We start from the raw sequence: 19,190 nt of genomic DNA on the forward strand, positions 1-19,190 counted from the left end.
ATGCTTGCTGAATGCATGAGAGGTCCTGCATCATTGATGTGCTTAAGGTGGCCAGACATCAGACGACTTGGCGGCCGATCAACCATTCAATTCGATTATTACAATCGAATTGGATGAAAATCAGTGCCGCCAAGTGCATGCCCGACTGACGCATGGAAATTGGTCGCATTGTCGATCGCCATGCCGCAAGATGTCGCGGCGAAGTTGGTTGTTCGGGTGTACGGCGGTACGGCGACCGATTTCGGAACGAGCAATGAAACGAAGAAACCCTCGCCGCTGCTGCCGCAATGTATAAATGTGCCTGGTGTGTGCATTTATACATTACCTGTTCAGTGTCCGCCTCCATGTGGCGACCGTCCATCTCACCACGTTCCGCATAAATGGTAGCAGTGCATAGCGTCTGACGTCAGATACTATGCTCCGCTATGCGACTACCCGGCAAGATGGACTGTCACCGCATGGAGGCTGCTACCGCACAGGTAATGTATAAATGCACACACCAGGCACATTTATGCATGGGTGCAGCAGCAGGGCGGACGCGGCGGGCTCAGCAGATTCCCTAAAGATTTCATGCTGAAATCGGACCGGAATCTTCAGTATTCACCACTGGGAATAGGAGGCACGGATCAACACAGCTCTGATCATGTGCGTAGCCTAGGAGTTCTAATTGATGAGGATTTAAACTTCAGAACTCACATCTCTGCTGTGGTGAAATCATCCCATTTTCGTTTCAAGGGTGTTTATTGATAAAAAGGAAAACTCACATAACATTGTAATCACAATTTCCCCACACATGGGGATTACAAAGATCTTGTTTTATCAGATGTAATTGTTAAATAAAGATACTGTACCAATAATGAGTGATACAATGAAAACTAAAATAGAGATATCAAACTTGGTAAGTCTTGCTAATTACCATAAACACTCATATTATTATTATATTCTGAATTGTTCCAATGATACCTAAAGGGGGATGGGATGGGATAAGGAAAGAAGGATAGGGGATGGGGAGTTCTAATATAAGCAGGCACCACGAGTGGAATTACCACAACATGCCGGTGGTGCATATTTTTAGGAGCGCGAATATAGGGGGGAGGGGAAGGTGTGGGGGAGAGGGGGGAATTGGTGTACATCCTATCATATATTTCTAGTCGATGTCACTACACTGATTTTACTAGTAAGCCTGATCCATTAATAAAGGCCCTCAGTTGGTCCCATCTAGAGATATATAATTATAAGCCCTATTAATACACATAAGAGGATTAGAAAGTGTGTAATGTGTAGGAAAGACCCTGATTATCTTGCCATTCGATCCAAGGGGACCAAATATTAAAAAAGAACTCCATCCTGTCCATTAACTTGGCCCTGATATGTTCAGATAGCATTGTTTGGTTAAGGCCCGGAAAGACCAGGTCATAGCGAAGAATAGGTTTCTTCCACTGGGCTGCCAGGTATTTTCTTGCTTGGGCCACAGCAAATTGGATAAATTTGTGTTGCGCTGAGGGAACTCCAGGGGGTCTATTCCCAAGGAGCATTATCGTGGGGTCTAGAGGAAAGTCCTTGCCCAGGATTAGTTTGAGGCTATTCCATATACTTTTCCAAAACGCTGCCGCCTTGGGGCAACTCCACCATATATGAATCATATCACCTCTCTGACCACATCCACGAAAGCACATGTCAGAATGCGATAAGTGAAACATGTAAAGTTTAGATGGGGTATAATAGATACGGTGCAATAATTTTAAGGAGGTCTCTATGGAGGAGTAAAATAGAGAATTTTTGGTGAGAGTTAAGCAACAATGTGCCCATCTCTCATCGGTTAGAGTATTGCCGCAATCGGTCTCCCAGTCCAGCCCATTTTCACCTGAAGAACATCGCAAAAATGAAGCACCTCCTCCCCCCAGAATATCTACCAACCTTAGTTCATGCCTTCATTACATCCCGACTGGACTACTGCAATGCTCTCTACACTGGCCTTCCAAAAAAGGACTTGTACCGCCTAGAGCTGATACAGAATACTGCTGCCAGACTGTTAACCAACCAAACCCCGTCACTGCCACATAACGCCAGTCCTGCACTCCCTTCACTGGCTACCTATAGAATGGAGGGTCCTATTCAAGATCGGCCTACTGACATTTAAATCCCTGAATAATCTGTGCCCCGGATACATGAAAGATATGTTGCAGCTGCGTAGCAATCCCCGCATTCTCAGATCCACAGGTTCTAATAATCTAGTCATACCCAGAGTCCACTTGGAAACTTTTGGTCCCAGAGCCTTCTGTCATGCTGCCCCTACGTTTTGGAACTCCTTACCTCAACAGATCAGGACAGCTCCATCCCTGGAAGTGTTTAAATCCAGACTGAAAACCCACCCGTTCAGTTTGGCATTTGCAGAATTATAACTTTTGTTGTGTGAATACTTCATCCTACTACCAATTACTGAATCTGAGAGAGCCTAAGCGCTCTGAGTCCTATGGGAGAAAAGCACTATAGAAATGTTATTGTATTATTATTGTATTAATCGGCCTGTAGTTTATGGGCAGCTTCAACCAAGAGACAAATTTATCTCTAATCAGATTCAACTAGAGATAAATACCCCAAATCAGGCTCGGGAAAGAAATCTGCAGCTCATAGCGGTAACCCTGAGCCTGACTCGGGGTAACCTCCAGGAGGTATATGAAGAGCCTGCGTGCAGCGGGCATTTGTAACTCGCCTCCTCCAGAATCCAGATGCTGGCAGCCATTCTTCTTCCGGTCCTCAGAGGCTCTCGATGCCTCTGGTAAGATTGCCGTCTGTTGTGATGATGATCGACGGCAATCTCACTAAAGGAGTAAAACGCCACCCGATGGATGGAGGGAGAATTGCAGTGCTGCATCCAGGGGAGGTGAGTATTGTGCTGGGCTGCTGCAGATCTCTCTAGGGACATGATATTTTCCTGGTTTTAGGGTCTAAAAACTTGAAAAAAATTGCACCGCTTTTAGTCCCAAAAATTCAGAAGTAATCAAACCGATTGGGAGGTTAACTTATCTTACTTTGATTTTATTTGACACAGGCAGAGTTTATTTGTTGTTATTGTTATACTGCACTGATCTCTTCCGCAGCACTTTACTTACAGTATATACTGTACAGTGATATACAGTGATGTATCTCACTGTCCTCCTATTTGTCAAGAAACTAAAGTGCCCAGAGGAAACCCATGTTGACATGGCAGAACATACACCTAACGCTACATACATACTTTATGTTGTTGCCTGCAAAAATAATTAAAGGAAGATTTAAGTAGTAAAAAAAAACAAAACACAACTGTTTAACTTACCTGGGGCCTCTTGCAGCCCCTGGAGTCATCCTGTGCCCATGACGTGTTTCTGAGTCCCTCTGGCCAGCAGAGGCGACCTCCCCCAAAGCTGGCTCGTCGCTGCCAGCTGCCTGCCATTGTGCATGCGTAGCCCAAGCTGCGCGCAACCTCATTGCTCCCCTGTGGCTGGGAGCACTCTGCGCATGCACAGTAGCGACTTTTTACGTACTGCACATGTACAGAGTGCTCCCAGACATGCAAGCGCAATGAGGAAGTACGTGGCTCAGGGCCGCACATGCGCTGTAGCCAGCGATGGCCCAACTTTGCGAGAAGTTCCTTCTGTTCTGTGGAGAGGGGATGGGGGGAGGACAAGCAAGCATTTCAGATGATCCTTCCGCAGTGCATCACCTGTCAGACAAGGGTGCTCCATCCTGCCAGATCACTAGAGGAGGGGTCAATGAGGCCACACCCCAGAAGTCTGGTGGAGATGATCTTGCTGTGAAAAACCTGAACAGTTTATGTAGTTTAATTCAAGATTATTTGTCTGAAGTGTGTGCTTTTTTCACTAGCCAGTCTCTACCTCCTGTGTTGCAGCACATCCTATTCATAAAAAGGAAACACATATTTACCTAAAATAACAATGCGATGTTGATGTCTTGACATGCCTGAGTGATTTATGTGAAATGCGACTTTTAGCTAAGGTCTACTTAAAGGGCAACTGTAGTGAGAGGTTTATGGAGGCTGCCAAATGTATTTTCTTTTAAACAATGCATATTGCCTGGCAGCCCTGCTGATCTATTTGGCTGCAGTAGTGTCTGAATAACACCAAGAACTAGCACAGGCCCGGATTTACATCACAGGAGCCTATAGGCACAGATGTTCTGGTACCCTAGACTTCACCCTCCATGAACGTACAAACCCCCCCCCCCCCCCCACCACACCAAACTGCACCGCAAGGGTGCTGGCTTGCCAAGATGTCACTTCTTCCTCTCCCATCATAGGTATTAGGTGTCCAGAAGTACCCTCAATATTAAGTAGCAACAGGTGCCCCCGACTGAAGGGAGATCTGGTCAGTGGAATGCAGAGACCCGGGTGAGTAACCTCTAATTTACCTTTGCATCAGGAATCTGCATAGGGAAGGAGTGAGGGAGGCACTAGGGGATGGGAGTGAGCCCCTTTTCCATCATCAGGCGCCTATAGGCACGTGCCTATTGTGCCTTATGGTAAATCCGGCCCAGAACAAGCATGCAGCTAATCTTGTCAGAACTGACAATAATGTCAGAAACACCTGATCTGCTGCATGCTTGTTCAGGGTCTAAGGCTAAATGTATTAGAGGCAGAGGGTCACCAGGATAGCCAGGTAACCAAAATTGCTTAAAAGGAAATAAATATGGCAGCCTCCATATACACCTTTCTTCAGTTGTCCTTTACATGGTAACCCCTTGGCAAATATCTGCAAGTGATGGAATTAAACAGGTTATGGTGTTCCAAGCAGTCCTAACAGAAGGAAGTAGAGAAGGAACAGTCTGTAGGAATAAACAGAAACAAGTGCCAGATGCCACATATAAATACACAGAACTGTTCGAGGAGATGATGAAAATAAGTCGCTTATAAAAAGTTCCATCTCCACCCTAAATTGGATTGAAGTGGCTGCTAACCAGCTGAATCACTTGCTGGTGTCTGATCTATTTGTGGAATCCCAGTGACGTCCCCACCAGAACTGTAAGCTCCGCTAAAATGCTGTGACCCTTACACAGCCGAATGATGGTGCCACCCATAGAAGATAACTGCGAAATGCAGCTGCAAGAAAGCTACACTTTCATTACGGAATATTGAGAAGTGTGCAGGGACAAATGTTGCTAGCAGTCCTAGTTCAACTCCATTTTTTTATAAATTAATTTAATAGAAAGTGAATTTATTTAAAAAAAAGTGCATTCAAAATTCTGTTCTAAAAATATTTTGTTCTTGCAGTATAAAAATGCAAATTTCTAAGGACACCTGAAGTGAGAGGGATGTGGAGGATGCCATATTTATTACCTTTTAAGCAATACCAGTTGCTTGGCTGTCCTGCTGATTCCAGGGTCGCATTTCTAGAAAGGCTACAAAGGGGGGGGGGGGGGGGGGGGGCTGCTGCGTATGGGATAGGAGCAACAAGAAAGTTGCCCTAAGGGGATGCTAAAAGTATAAATCTCTTATACTCTTAGCCATAGAGCCTGGACAAGCATTGAGCAGGACAGCCAGACAACTAGAGATGGCCCGAATCTCCGATTTTCGGTTCGTGAACTTCCGCAAAAGTTCGGCTTGAGCAAACTTTCGCGAACCACAATAGACTTCAATGGGGAACCGAACTTTGAAAACTAGAAACACTTATGCTGGCCAGAAAAGTGGTGGAAAAGATGTTTCAAGGGGTCTAACACCTGGAGGGGGGCATGGCGGAGTGGGATAGATGCCAAAAGTCCAGGGGAAAAATCTGGATTTGACGCAAAGCAGCGTTTTACGGGCAGAAATCACATTGAATGCTAAATTGCAGGCCTAAAGTGCTTTAAAACATCTTGCATGTTTATACATCAATCAGGGAGTATAATTAGAGTTCTGCTTCACGCTGACAGACCAAACTCACTGTGTAACACACCGCAAATAGCTGTTTGTGTAGTGACAGCCGTGCTGGACTGGTGCACACCATGGGCAGAGTGCAGGCGATAGCGGTTTTCAAGCCCATATGGTCGCCGGGCTGTAGTAGATCAATGATATTCAGTGATTGTCAGGCAGGTATATGCAGTGATGGGTATTATAATGTGCACCTGTCACACACAGACAGGTACCGAACAGGCTCAGTGACACTGCGTGCGCTCACATAGGTAGGTGGGTGCACTGAAGTAAACAACAGGTACTAAGTATATGCAGTACTGGGTATTACAATGTTCACCTGTCACACACACAGGCAGTCACTGAATGTGCTGGGGCTGGCAGTGGCACACACAGTAGGAATTGCCAAGGCTGTCTATGCAACACAAGTGTCAGTGGGACACACACACAAAAAAAAATAGATCACAAGAACAAGATTAGCTCTCGAAAGAGCTGTTGAGGGGTGCTTTTTTAGCAATAACAATCAGCCAGGAGCAAGCTAACAAGCCTACAACAGCCTAACTAAGCTTACCCTATGAGAGTCTGCAGCAGCTCTCCCTTCTCTAATTACTGCAGGCACACGAGTGAGTCCAATGCCTGACGCTGCCAGCCTTTTATAAGGGGGTGGGGCTCCAGGAGGGAGTGTAGCCTAATTGGCTACAATGTGCCTGCTGGTTGTGATGTAGAGGGTCAAAGTTGACCCTCATGATGCACTATGGGGGCGAACCTTCTGGAAAATGTAGTGGTTCTCCGCGATCACAAACCCCAGAAGTTCGCCTGGAACCGTTCGCCGGCAAACCGTTCAGGCCATCTCTACAAACAACTGGTATTGTTTAAAATGAAATAAATATGGCAGCCTCCATATACTTCTCGCTTCAGTTTCCCGTAGTCTGCTGCTAGGTGGAAAAAGTTTGAAGCTCTGGCCTGGGTCATATTAGATCATGTTGCTTTAAAAGCAGAATGAAATGGTGGACGTGTGATTGATAAGCACCCGCCTTCAGTGAAAACCTTTCAAAAAATAAATCTTACAATGCAAGCGCTGCACTGGACTATTAATGTTTTCCACCTATTAGCAGACAGTGTCTGGCCAGCTTTACCTCCTGCAGAATCCAACCAGAATGCCCACATGGGCCTGTAACGTAGGCCATCCACACATCGATTTTTCTATTCGATTCAAAGCGATCGAATTATTGCCACCAAAATGCCTAATTAATTTTCAATCAATTGTGGCATAAAATTGGAATGAATTTTAGTTGATCGGGGGCAGGGCGGGAGCAGAAGTTGATCGTCATCTCATCAGCCCATAGCATTGCACTGCTTTAAACAGTGCAACACTGCAGGTTTACTGATACTTCAATAGCTTTTCTGCTGTGTATGGTAGGAACACTGGGTAGAAATCTATATCTGTATGGCTTGCTTAAAGTGGATCCGAGGTGAACTTTTACACATTGCACAATTGTGTTCCTTTCCTATTGTTTATAGGGCATTCCTCAAGCCAAATACTTTTTTGTTTTTGTTTTAATACTCTAATTCCCTATAAACTAAACAAGCCATGCCCACAGGTTTTCAGAGAGCCTTGGCAGTAGCAAGGGCTCATGGGAGCTCAGTCTGGGCAGGAGGAGGGGGAGGTGTTACTAGCTATTGATTTCAGAGGCAGAGGGGAGGAGGGAGGAGGGGAGAGGATTAGGCTGATGGCTCAAGATACAGATAAGCCTGCCTCTGTGTAATGTTTACAAACAACATGGCTGCTGTCGTATCACAGGAATAAATAATCATATTCTATTAAAACTGTTTTCAGCTAGATTTGCTGTGTAAACTATCTAAACTTTAGAGAAGATATATAGACAAGTTACTTGTTATAGTTCGTTTTTCACCTCGGATCCGCTTTAAAGTGAACCTGTAAGAGAGAAAAAGAGCCCTTGGGGATACTTACCTTGGAAGGGGGAAGCATCTGGATCCTAATGAGGCTTCCCTCTTCCTCCTGTGCAGCATGGATCCAGCGCTGGGACCGCCTGAAAGCAGCAGACGGCAATATTTACCTTTGCAATCCAGCAGAGGCACAGTACCATCTCCCCCTTGGACTCTGGCACAAATGGCCAAGCCCGTTAGGGTCCACTCTGCTGAGGAGGTGCAGATGATATTGCACTGCGTGAGTGAGTACAGCCGTGCCTCCGTGCTATTGCACTGGTGCGGCTATACTTGAGCATGTGTAGCCGCATAGCTAAGGCGCTTTAGGTCCCAATGCAAGTTTTACATTGGGACCCCCTAAGCATTCTATACATAACAATTCATATGATGCAACAAAACCTGCCAAGGACATCCACAGTATGAGAGGTGTAAGCAGAGGAGGGGAGGAGTTTGTTATGGATTACCACTATTCAAAGCATATATAGAAGTGATCATTACCAGCATAGCACCATTAAAGAACTAATACTGCAGTTGAGGGAGGGCCCCTAGCGGGCCCAAGGTCCCCGGTGTGGTCATAACCTCTGTACTGCCAATTGCTATGGCGAAGAAGAAGAGGGTCCTGACCTGTGGTGGTGGGGTCCCTTTTTCGGAGGGACAGTCCCTCTTTGGAAGCCATGTCCCTCTGCCCCTCTTTCCAGGGCTGTGGAGTCGGAGTTGGGGTCAGAGTCGGGGTTATTCTGGGTACCGGGAGTCAGAGTTGGAGTCAGTGGTTTCATAAACTGAGGAGTCGGAGTAGGGAGTCTGAATGGGATGATTTTTGTACGAAATCCACAGCCCTAGTAAGCATCAGACTAAAGGTGGCCACTAATGATCCAATCTTTTTCATCCAATTTTACCAAATCTTTGTAGTATAAGGGTAACTTGAGTAAATATACTGAATGGATAACATAGGCAGTTCCCTTATATTACATAGAAATGGTAAGATTGGATGAAAAAGATTGGAACATTAGTGGCCACCTTAAGGAGTCAGAGTCCAGGAGTCGGAGTTGAAGTCGGTGGTTTCATAAACTGAGGAGTCGGAGTTGGATGATTTTTGTACCGACTCCACAGCCCTGCCTCTTTCTTTCTCATTTGTCCCTCTTTTAGAACTGATGTACAGATCTATGTAAATATATGTATTTTTCTACTGAAAGATGTGTTTAACACTTTATTCTCAACCTTTAAATTGATATATTTCTTGATGTCAAATGTTAATGTGAAGAAAAACTAGCGATGATATAAAGGGCTAGTGTAGTTTAAATTCTAAAATTACATCTTACTTATGAATTTGTAGTGGTATGCGTGGCTGGGGGTGTGGTTGGGGTGTGGTTAGTGTGTAATGGCAGCCAGAATTATCCACTGCTCCCATCGCTCCACCATGGCGGATCCGCTCCTAGAATCCCTCCACTGGCTTCCTATCCAGTCCAGAATCAGATTCAAGATACTGTGTCTGACCTACAAATCTGTCCACAAAACCTGTCCAACCTACATTTCCGATCTTACTCAGAGGTACACACCTAGCCGCTCACTCCGCTCTTCCAATGAACTTCGCCTAACCGCCCCCCGCATCACCCAGTCCCATGCACGCCTCCAGGACTTCTCAAGAGCTGCTCCAACACTATGGAACTCCCTACCTCCACCCATTAGGGCAGCCCCCTCCTTCAACATCTTCAAGAAAGACCTCAAAACTCACCTTTTCACTCTGGCCTACCACCCCTCACAAGTGCTCTAAACCTACAGCTGAACTCTGGTCCCATACCATTCGTGTCCTTACCTCTCCCTCTAGATTGTAAGCCTTTGGGCAGGTTCCTCCTCCTTTTGTGTCCTACCTGATCTTGCACCTCCATTACTGTGCACCCATGCTATGCATCTGAGTGAACCTAACCTGCCTAATCTCCATGCTCCATCCAGTGACTGACTAAGCATTACCTTGTACTTATACTATGGTGTGTGATCTGGTTTTCTTGTATTCCTGTATTGTCATATTGCTGTATGTCACCCCTAAATATTGTCTGTAACCTAAATTAATGTTCAGCGCTGCGTAATATGTTGGCGCTATATAAATACAATAAATAATAATAATAATAATAATGGGCGTGTCTTACAGTGTCTCTATCTCATCTCAAAAAGTTGGGAGCTATCCTTCTACTCAAGTGAGTACCTGACTTTTTGTTGTTGTTGCTGTTGCCGTGTTACAGGTTTGCTAGAAAGAAGTGGCAGTAGTCAGAAATCCCATTGGTTCTGATTTAGGGACTGCAGGGGGGACTAGCAGTTACTTTGTGTTTTGCTCTGTTTAGTGCGTTGCCAGGATATGCCCTATAATCACAGACTACAAACAAGTGAAGCTACAAGGATTAACCTGCCATCTACAGGCCTTTTAGACATTTCCTCGGAATGCAGGATCCGGAGTATTATTAGTGTGACTGTTTATATACGCTGGGAATGGCTTCCTCGTACACGTATGTACCCAGAGAGCTTTATAAACAATGAGTCCTGGATGCGGCCAGCATCCTCTCTGCAAGCTGTCACTTTCAGGAACTGGTGATAAGATCACTCAGTGGGGGTGGCATATAAAGTCAGTGAAGAGAAAACGACTGTGCTGTCCAGTGGATGGATAGTGTATTGGTTCAGGGCTCTGCCTCTGACACAGGAGACCTGGGTTTTAATCTCAGCTCTTCCTGTTCAGTAAGCCAGCACCCATTCAGTGAGGAGACCTTGGGCTAGACTCCCTAACACTGCTACTGCCTAGCAGTGGCAAAGCTAGACATTATGGTGGCCCATAGCAAAATGTTTGTGGGCCCATCCTATCTAGGCACTCTTGATCAATGCTACCTGCCCCTACTGTATGAATATGAGTTGATTAGTCAATTTACATTTCCCTGCAGTGCACACTATATATAGTCCATGGGCACCGAGACAACATCAGAGGAAGGGGGAAACAAAGCAAAGTTAATAGTGAACACATCAAGTACCATCTGGGCCCCATAGCAGATGCTATGGCTATTGCTATGCCCATGCTGCCTGCTGAGAACTCCCGATTGGCTGCAGCTCTGGCGCTTTGAGTCTGCCAGGAGAAAAGTGCAATATAAATGTTGTCTTGTCCAAACCAACCAGTTATACTCCAGCTGTTTTCATTCTTGGGCAGGTTAAAGAACGAGAGTTCTGTCCTGATTGGTTGCTCCTAATATCGATGACTTTGCTTCTTATAAATCTGGCCTGCTGCTTCCTGTGGTTTGTTTTAAACGCCTGGTACACACATCCAACTGTGAATTGCAAATGTTACCACCTCCATGTAGTATGAGGATCAACAGATTTTGCGGCTGTGACTTAGCGCGGGCCTTTTTACTAGTAGTGTATAATACTGCAGCTACAGCGCTCTCTGCTGTGCAGAACCCACGTTTACCCTTCATGTGACCCATTCACCATGGTTTCCATCATTACATTCCATCCACCCTTTGCTATTTCTTTTTTCTATTTTAACACTGATGTCTTCTGCTACAGGTTCATGTGTGCCCAGCTGCCCAACAAAGTCCTGGAGAGCATCAGCTTCATAGACACTCCTGGCATCCTGTCTGGGGCCAAGCAGCGGGTGAGCAGAGGTGGGTACTATGCAAAAGGAACTGAGTTCTTTCTGTTCATATCCTAAACATCCTATGCTGAGATACAGTTGAATGGGCAGCACGGTGGCGTAGTGGTTAGCTCTCTCGCCTTGCAGCGCTGGGTCCCTGGTTTCGAATCCCAGCCAGGGCACTATCTGCAAAGAGTTTGTATGTTCTCTCCGTGTCTGCGTGGGTTTCCTCCGGGCACTCCGGTTTCCTCCCACATTCCAAAAACATACAGCTAAGTTAATTGGCTCTCTCTAAAATTGGCCCTAGACTACAGTACTGAAACTACATAATATAGACATATGGCAATGGTAGGGATTAGATTGTGAGCTCCTTTGAGGGACAGTTAGTGACAAGATATATATATACACTGTACAGCGCTGCGTAATATGTCGGCGCTTTATAAATACTAAATAATAATAATAATGGAGCTCTTCAGCAGTTCCAACTGGCAAACAGGGACTCCTTCAACTGCACAACTATTTAAGAAGGAAAACGCCTTCCAAAATGACTCCAGTCTATTAAATTCTTTTGCAAAATAAAATGTTTTAACAGTGGCGTAGCTAAGGAGCTGTGGGCCCCGATGCAAGTTTTACAATGGGGCCCCCCAAGCACTCTATACATAGCAATTGATACGGCGCACCAAAACCTGCCAATGGCAACTACAGTGTCAGAGGTGCAAGAAGGGGATGGGGGCAGTTTGTTAATGATTACTACTATTCAAAGTATCTATAGAAGTGATAATTATCAGCACAGGACTAATAGAGAGCTAATACTGTAGTTGAGGTAGGGCCCTTCAAGGACCCTCTGGCCCAAGGACCCCGATGCGGTGGCTACCTCTGCACCCCCTATTGCTACGCCCCTGAGTTTTAAGTATTTATAGATCATTAGAATGATCTCCATAATCATAAAAAGGATTCCAGAAAAACAGTAAGTACCGTTAGCAATAAAAGAGTCAATACAACACTAGGCTGAAACTCTTCTCTTGAGGTGGCCATACACATAAATGGCTACAGGATTCGACCAGGTGTCTGTCAGATCAAATCTGACAGGAATCTATCTGATGTGTGCCACACACTAAGGTAGCCATATACTGGTTGATAGACACCAGATCGACCAACAGATCCCTCTCCGATCAAATCTAATCAGAGAGGGAACTAATGGCCTCCCATACACTGCACACAGATTTTGAAAACCTGTGGAGCTGCTTCCCTCACTGCCCCCAGGCCTCCCCCATAATGGGCTGGGGAGGGATGACCGGGTGAAGCAGCCAGAAGCAGTCATGACTGTTATCAAGGTCTCCAAATCCTCAACAACACCTGTGGAGACCAGAGGTCATGCAGACCTTGTTGCTCTGTTGCAGCAGACACTTCCCAGGCCAATGCAATACACTATTGGGGCAATGCATAGGGAAATTCCATTCACTGCTCACCAGAGAGTTAATGCATTCACAATGCTGATCCACCAACTGTACCAGAGATTCAGCAGATTGCCTTTCAAGCGCACATCAGTTATTTCTTGTGTGAAGGTATGGTTTAGGGTGCCAGTCGCTGGCTGAGATGATTCAGCTGACAGCATATCATGTCTTATGCTGGGCATACACGGCTCGATTTTGCCGCTCGATCGATTCCTCGCTCGATTCTGCAGGCGATTCTCTTATCTTCAGCTCGTTTTTCTTATCTTTTTCCATTGTCCTCAATGCAGCATCGAGAGGCGAAACGATCGGGCGGGAGATCGGTCGTGTTGGAAATTATCTATCGAGCCATCTAAATGACTCAGAATCGAGCCGTGTATTCCCAGCAATCATATCGATTTTAGTTTCAGGCACAACATAGTTCAGATGGTTTTGTGAAGGAGGATTGCAAGGACCTTGCTTGCAGTGTGTGGGCCACTGGTCAACTTACTTTCAATCAACCACACTGTTTTTCAATCAGTCAATAAAGTGAATCTCTGTATTGTAAACCGAGTAATGTATGGGCACCTTGAACATGCAGGGTTCTAGGGGCGGGGAGGGTGAGACATTGCCAGGGGTGCAGTGACGGGGCGCTTGCAAAGTGCATAGTGGAAGTGGTTAACTCAACTCTCTGGGATCCACACACAGCATCTCCTTCCTAGGCATCCAGTCTCACCGGCAAAAGCACACTTTATGATGACATCACAGGTCATTATATCATATTCTACTCTCTGACTACCTAAACATGACCGGGGGAGGGGAATCTTGCTCTGTGTGTTCTATAGAGTAACCAAGCAGCTCGGGGTGACCCAAACCACTAGGAATGTATAGGCGGCTAAAAGAGACCGAAAAGCCCTCCTACTAAAAAGCAAGTCTAGAAACTGCCCTGACCTTCAAAGGATACAAGAGTACTCCTGGCCGCGAGCGTGTGATCAAGGATGCGCCGTTGCCGGGCCAGCACTTGCGCACTACTCACCACCTTTAGGAGATACAATTTATGACCACTCAGGTATACTTTAAGAAGGCTTTTAAGGAGGTAGATCTGGATTTGGGATTACAGGAGTCTGAGGAATTCATGTCCAGTGAGCTGGGTCAGACACAGTGCAGGATGTCCTATCCTGTGTTTCTGGGGAAGGGAAGGGCAGAGGGCAGCAGGAATCTGCACCCATTAACTGCTCTAAACATATTCCGCTATTGTTTATGGAAATATCCCATCTACTAAGGAGCGGCTCAGGCTCTGATTCTGGCTCGGTGCCTCCTGGCTGCACTGTGTAAACATTGGGTAATGGGAGCCAGCAGGACTCTGTACGCCCTCAGGAGATGTGTTACCTATCGCATGTTGAGACAGTGGATAATTTTGTCTACAGATCCCGGTGATGGTCTGTTGCTTTATTATGTAACAAACCAGTAACCTTTGGGCTTGCAGAAGTATGTCCATAGATTATCTACCAACGGGATGGCTTAATCAGCAAGTATCAAAAAAGTACTTGGATGGAAGACACTTCCTTTTTCAAAGACTTAAAGTGACAAAGTGTGAAAAACAGCCCGATAACGGCCACGCGTGACAGGGCAGCCCCGATAACGGCCACGCGTGACAGGGCAGCCCCGATAACGGCCACGCGTGACAGGGCAGCCCCGATAACGGCCACGCGTGACAGGGCAGCCCCGATAACGGCCACGCGTGACAGGGCAGCCCCGATAACGGCCACGCGTGACAGGGCAGCCCGATAACGGTCAGGCGTGACAGGGCAGCCCTGATAACGGCCACGCGTGACAGGGCAGCCCTGATAACGGCCACGCGTGACAGGGCAGCCCTGATAACGGCCACGCGAGACAGGGCAGCCCGATAACGGTCAGGCGTGACAGGGCAGCCCGATAACGGCCAGGCGTGACAGGGCAGCCCGATAACGGCCACGCGTGACAGGGCAGCCCGATAACGGCCAGGCGTGACAGGGCAGCCCGATAACGGCCAGGCGTGACAGGGCAGCCCGATAACGGCCACGCGTGACAGGGCAGCCCGATAACGGCCACGCGTGACAGGGCAGCCCGATAACGGCCACGCGTGACAGGGCAGCCCGATAACGGCCACGCGTGACAGGGCAGCCCGATAACGGCCACGCGTGACAGGGCAGCCCGATAACGGCCACGCGTGACAGGGCAGCCCGATAACGGCCACGCGTGACAGGGCAGCCCGATAACGGCCACGCGTGACAGGGCAGCCCGATAACGGCCACGCGTGACAGGGCAGCCCGATAACGGCCACGCGTGACAGGGCAGCCCGATAACGGCCACGCGTGACAGGGCAGCCCGATAACGGCCACGCGTGACAGGGCAGCCCGATAACGGCCACGCGTGACAGGGCAGCCCGATAACGGCCACGCGTGACAGGGCAGCCCGATAACGGCCACGCGTGACAGGGCAGCCCGATAACGGCCACGCGTGACAGGGCAGCCCGATAACGGCCACGCGTGACAGGGCAGCCCGATAACGGCCACGCGTGACAGGGCAGCCCGATAACGGCCACGCGTGACAGGGCAGCCCGATAACGGCCACGCGTGACAGGGCAGCCCGATAACGGCCACGCGTGACAGGGCAGCCCGATAACGGCCACGCGTGACAGGGCAGCCCGATAACGGCCACGCGTGACAGGGCAGCCCGATAACGGCCACGCGTGACAGGGCAGCCCGATAACGGCCACGCGTGACAGGGCAGCCCGATAACGGCCACGCGTGACAGGGCAGCCCGATAACGGCCACGCGTGACAGGGCAGCCCGATAACGGCCACGCGTGACAGGGCAGCCCGATAACGGCCACGCGTGACAGGGCAGCCCGATAACGGCCACGCGTGACAGGGCAGCCCGATAACGGCCACGCGTGACAGGGCAGCCCGATAACGGCCACGCGTGACAGGGCAGCCCGATAACGGCCACGCGTGACAGGGCAGCCCGATAACGGCCACGCGTGACAGGGCAGCCCGATAACGGCCACGCGTGACAGGGCAGCCCGATAACGGCCACGCGTGACAGGGCAGCCCGATAACGGCCACGCGTGACAGGGCAGCCCGATAACGGCCACGCGTGACAGGGCAGCCCGATAACGGCCACGCGTGACAGGGCAGCCCGATAACGGCCACGCGTGACAGGGCAGCCCGATAACGGCCACGCGTGACAGGGCAGCCCGATAACGGCCACGCGTGACAGGGCAGCCCGATAACGGCCACGCGTGACAGGGCAGCCCGATAACGGCCACGCGTGACAGGGCAGCCCGATAACGGCCACGCGTGACAGGGCAGCCCGATAACGGCCACGCGTGACAGGGCAGCCCGATAACGGCCACGCGTGACAGGGCAGCCCGATAACGGCCACGCGTGACAGGGCAGCCCGATAACGGCCACGCGTGACAGGGCAGCCCGATAACGGCCACGCGTGACAGGGCAGCCCGATAACGGCCACGCGTGACAGGGCAGCCCGATAACGGCCACGCGTGACAGGGCAGCCCTGATAATGGCAATGCGTGATAGAGCAGCCTGATAATGGCCATGCGTGACAGAGCAGCCCGATAATGGCCATGCGTGACAGAGCAGCCAGATAATGAGCAGATGTCATAGAGAAGTTAGGAACACCTAACCTTAATCCCCCCCCCTAATGTCTAAACCTGCCCCCCCCCCCCCCACGCACAAACTACCTACCTAACACCCAACCCTTAACCACCCCCCCCTGCGCAAACTACCTGCCTAACCCTTAACCATGACCCCCCCACACACACACACGCACACAACCTACCTAACTAACACCTAAACCCCCACACACTAGTTATCTATGATCGCAGCGATGATCGCAGCAATGATCACATCTCATTGGAGGCAAAAAAAAAAAACCTGCAAATTCTCGGGTGCCGCCATAGGCGCATAAAAATATCTGCTATTTACTGGATGCCCAAATTTCCACTCTGGCGCCCAATTCCAGATTTGCATTGGCGCCACCCAATTAGTCCACTTGCCGCATGAGCCCTTTTTTACTGCTTCGGTCAGGCAGTATAGTAATACTATGGTAGGGCTGCCACTTGATATGAGGCATTGTTATACAGCGCAGACCAGCATGACTAGGCTTTGTACTGTAATATTTATAGGGTTCAGCACATTACTGGATTATGTATATAGGAGAGCCATCTGGCAAGCATCAGGCGCTGTATAGTAATACATATGTGGCTGACAAGCTTGCCAGTTGTCACACTCCATAATGTAATAAATGGGTAAGAGGTAAAGAGGCAGCCTGCCAGTTCTGTGTTCAGTAACACACATTTACTGTAATACACATTTACAGTACATCAGTGGAACATTTCTCACTTGTTTCCATTGATCCAAGCCCTTGTTGCTATGTTTCTACACGGCTGTGTTATAAATGAATACAGGCTCTGTTATATGTTCAGTCCTAGTAGCAGCTGTTTATATCTGCTCCTAGCAAAATTAGTGCATTTGTATGCGTTAAAGGACACCTGAACTGAGAGGGATTTTGAGGCTGACATTTATTTCTTATTAAGTAATTCCAGTTGCCTGGCAACCTGCTGGTCTCTTTGGCTGCAATAGTGTCTGAGTCACACACCTTAAAGAGAACCCGAGGTGGGTTTGAAGAATATTATCTGCATACAGAGGCTGGATCTGCCTATACAGCCCAGCCTCTGTTGCTATCCCAAACCCACTAAGGTCCCCCTGCACTCTGCAATCCCTCATAAATCACAGCCATGCTGCTGACAAACAGCTTGTCAGAGCTGGCTGTGTTTATCTCTATAGTGTCAGTCTGCTGCTCTCCCTGCCTCCTGCAGAACTCCAGTCCCCGCCTGCATCCCTTCCCTCCCTGCTGATTGGAGGGAAAGGACGGGGGCAGGGACAGGAGCTATGCAGGAGGCGGGGGGAGCAGCTGAGACTGACACTACAGATGTAAACACAGCCTCACAGCACGGCTGTGATTTATGAGGGATTGCAGAGTGCAGGGGGACCTTAGGGAGGTTTGGGATAGCAACAGAGGCTGGGCTGTATAGGCAGATCCAGCCTCTGTATGCTGATAACATTCTTTAAACACACCTCGGGTTCTCTTTAAAGAGAACCCGAGGTGAGTTTGAAGAATGCTATTAGGACACAGAGGCTGGTTCTGCATACTATCACCAACCTCTGTGTCTGTACTGTGCCCCCTCCCCCTGCTGTCCCCCATAAATAAAACCATCTTGCTAGCGACATGCAGCTTGTCACTAGCTGGCTGTTTACCTTAATGCTGCCTGTCGCTAGCATGGCGGTTTTATTTATGGGGACAGCAGAGTGTGGGGGGGGGGGGGGACAGTATCGCAGTACCGCCGCTCCCCCGCCTCCTCTATATCGCCGCTCCCCTCCTGCCTTCCTTCCCTCCAATCAGCTTATGGAGGCGAGGAGGGAAGGGACGCAGGCAGGGAGCGGTGAAATAGAGGAGGCGGGGAAGCGGCAGTGACATGCAGCTTGTCGCTAGCTGGCTGTTTACCTTAATGCTGCCTGTCGCTAGCATGGCGGTTTTATTTATGGGGACAGCAGAGTGAGGGGGGGGGGGGACAGTATCGCAGTATAGTAACAGAGGCTGGTCATTAGATGCAGAACCAGCCTCTGTGTCCTAAAAGCATTCTTCAAACCCACCTCGAGTTCTCTTGAAACCAGCTAATAGCTAATCCGGTAAGGCTTCAGTCAGAGCACATGATCTGCGTGCTTGTTCAGGGTCTATGGATAGAAGTATTATTCTGGGAACACACAATGCAATTTCCCGGGTCCACACTATGCCAGATTGGCCACATGTGCTTTTACAGTGCATCCGATGTATATTTTTAACGGGTCTGCTGTGTCCATTGAGGGGATTCCTGAAAGGTCTATCTCGGCCAAGCACAATATGGAGTTAATACAGATGGGGGAGGAGGGGCCTGCCCGCACACCGTAAGCTCTAAATGGACTACACCACTTCTCCATACGGGGCCTCTGTTCTCCGTAAAGAGTGCTCTTTTCTCCCATCTTGTCTCTGTCGGAGCCCCCATATGGAGAAGTGGTGTAGTCCATTTGGAGCTTCCAGTGTGTGGGCAGCTCAAAATGATCAGCCAACTGTGCAGGTCTTTGACACCAGCTGATAATCAGCTGGTTCAGACCCTGTATGTTCCACTGTGCATGCGCAAGAGTGACGCCGCGCTAGCGTGATGTTGTTATATGTGTACCTCATCATGTTAAGGAGACACTGCTAATCTAGGGCAAACTGATACC

The 19,190-nt window shown here is 48.6% G+C and overlaps 2 protein-coding genes across 11 annotated transcripts in view; one reads left to right on the forward strand and one right to left on the reverse strand.

Moving 5' to 3' along the window:
- LOC137528903 (calpain-1 catalytic subunit-like) overlaps positions 1-19,190 on the reverse strand; it is a 266,591-nt gene that overhangs the window by 130,354 nt on the left and 117,047 nt on the right. The window lies entirely within an intron of this gene.
- EHD2 (EH domain containing 2) overlaps positions 1-19,190 on the forward strand; it is a 75,505-nt gene that overhangs the window by 3,946 nt on the left and 52,369 nt on the right. The window contains exon 2 of the mRNA XM_068250666.1: positions 11,369-11,466. Coding sequence (XP_068106767.1) covers positions 11,369-11,466 — 98 coding nt within the window. The remainder of the gene's footprint in view (positions 1-11,368; positions 11,467-19,190) is intronic.

Source organism: Hyperolius riggenbachi, chromosome 8 (assembly GCF_040937935.1).
Source record: "Hyperolius riggenbachi isolate aHypRig1 chromosome 8, aHypRig1.pri, whole genome shotgun sequence".
Taxonomy (NCBI): domain Eukaryota; kingdom Metazoa; phylum Chordata; class Amphibia; order Anura; family Hyperoliidae; genus Hyperolius; species Hyperolius riggenbachi.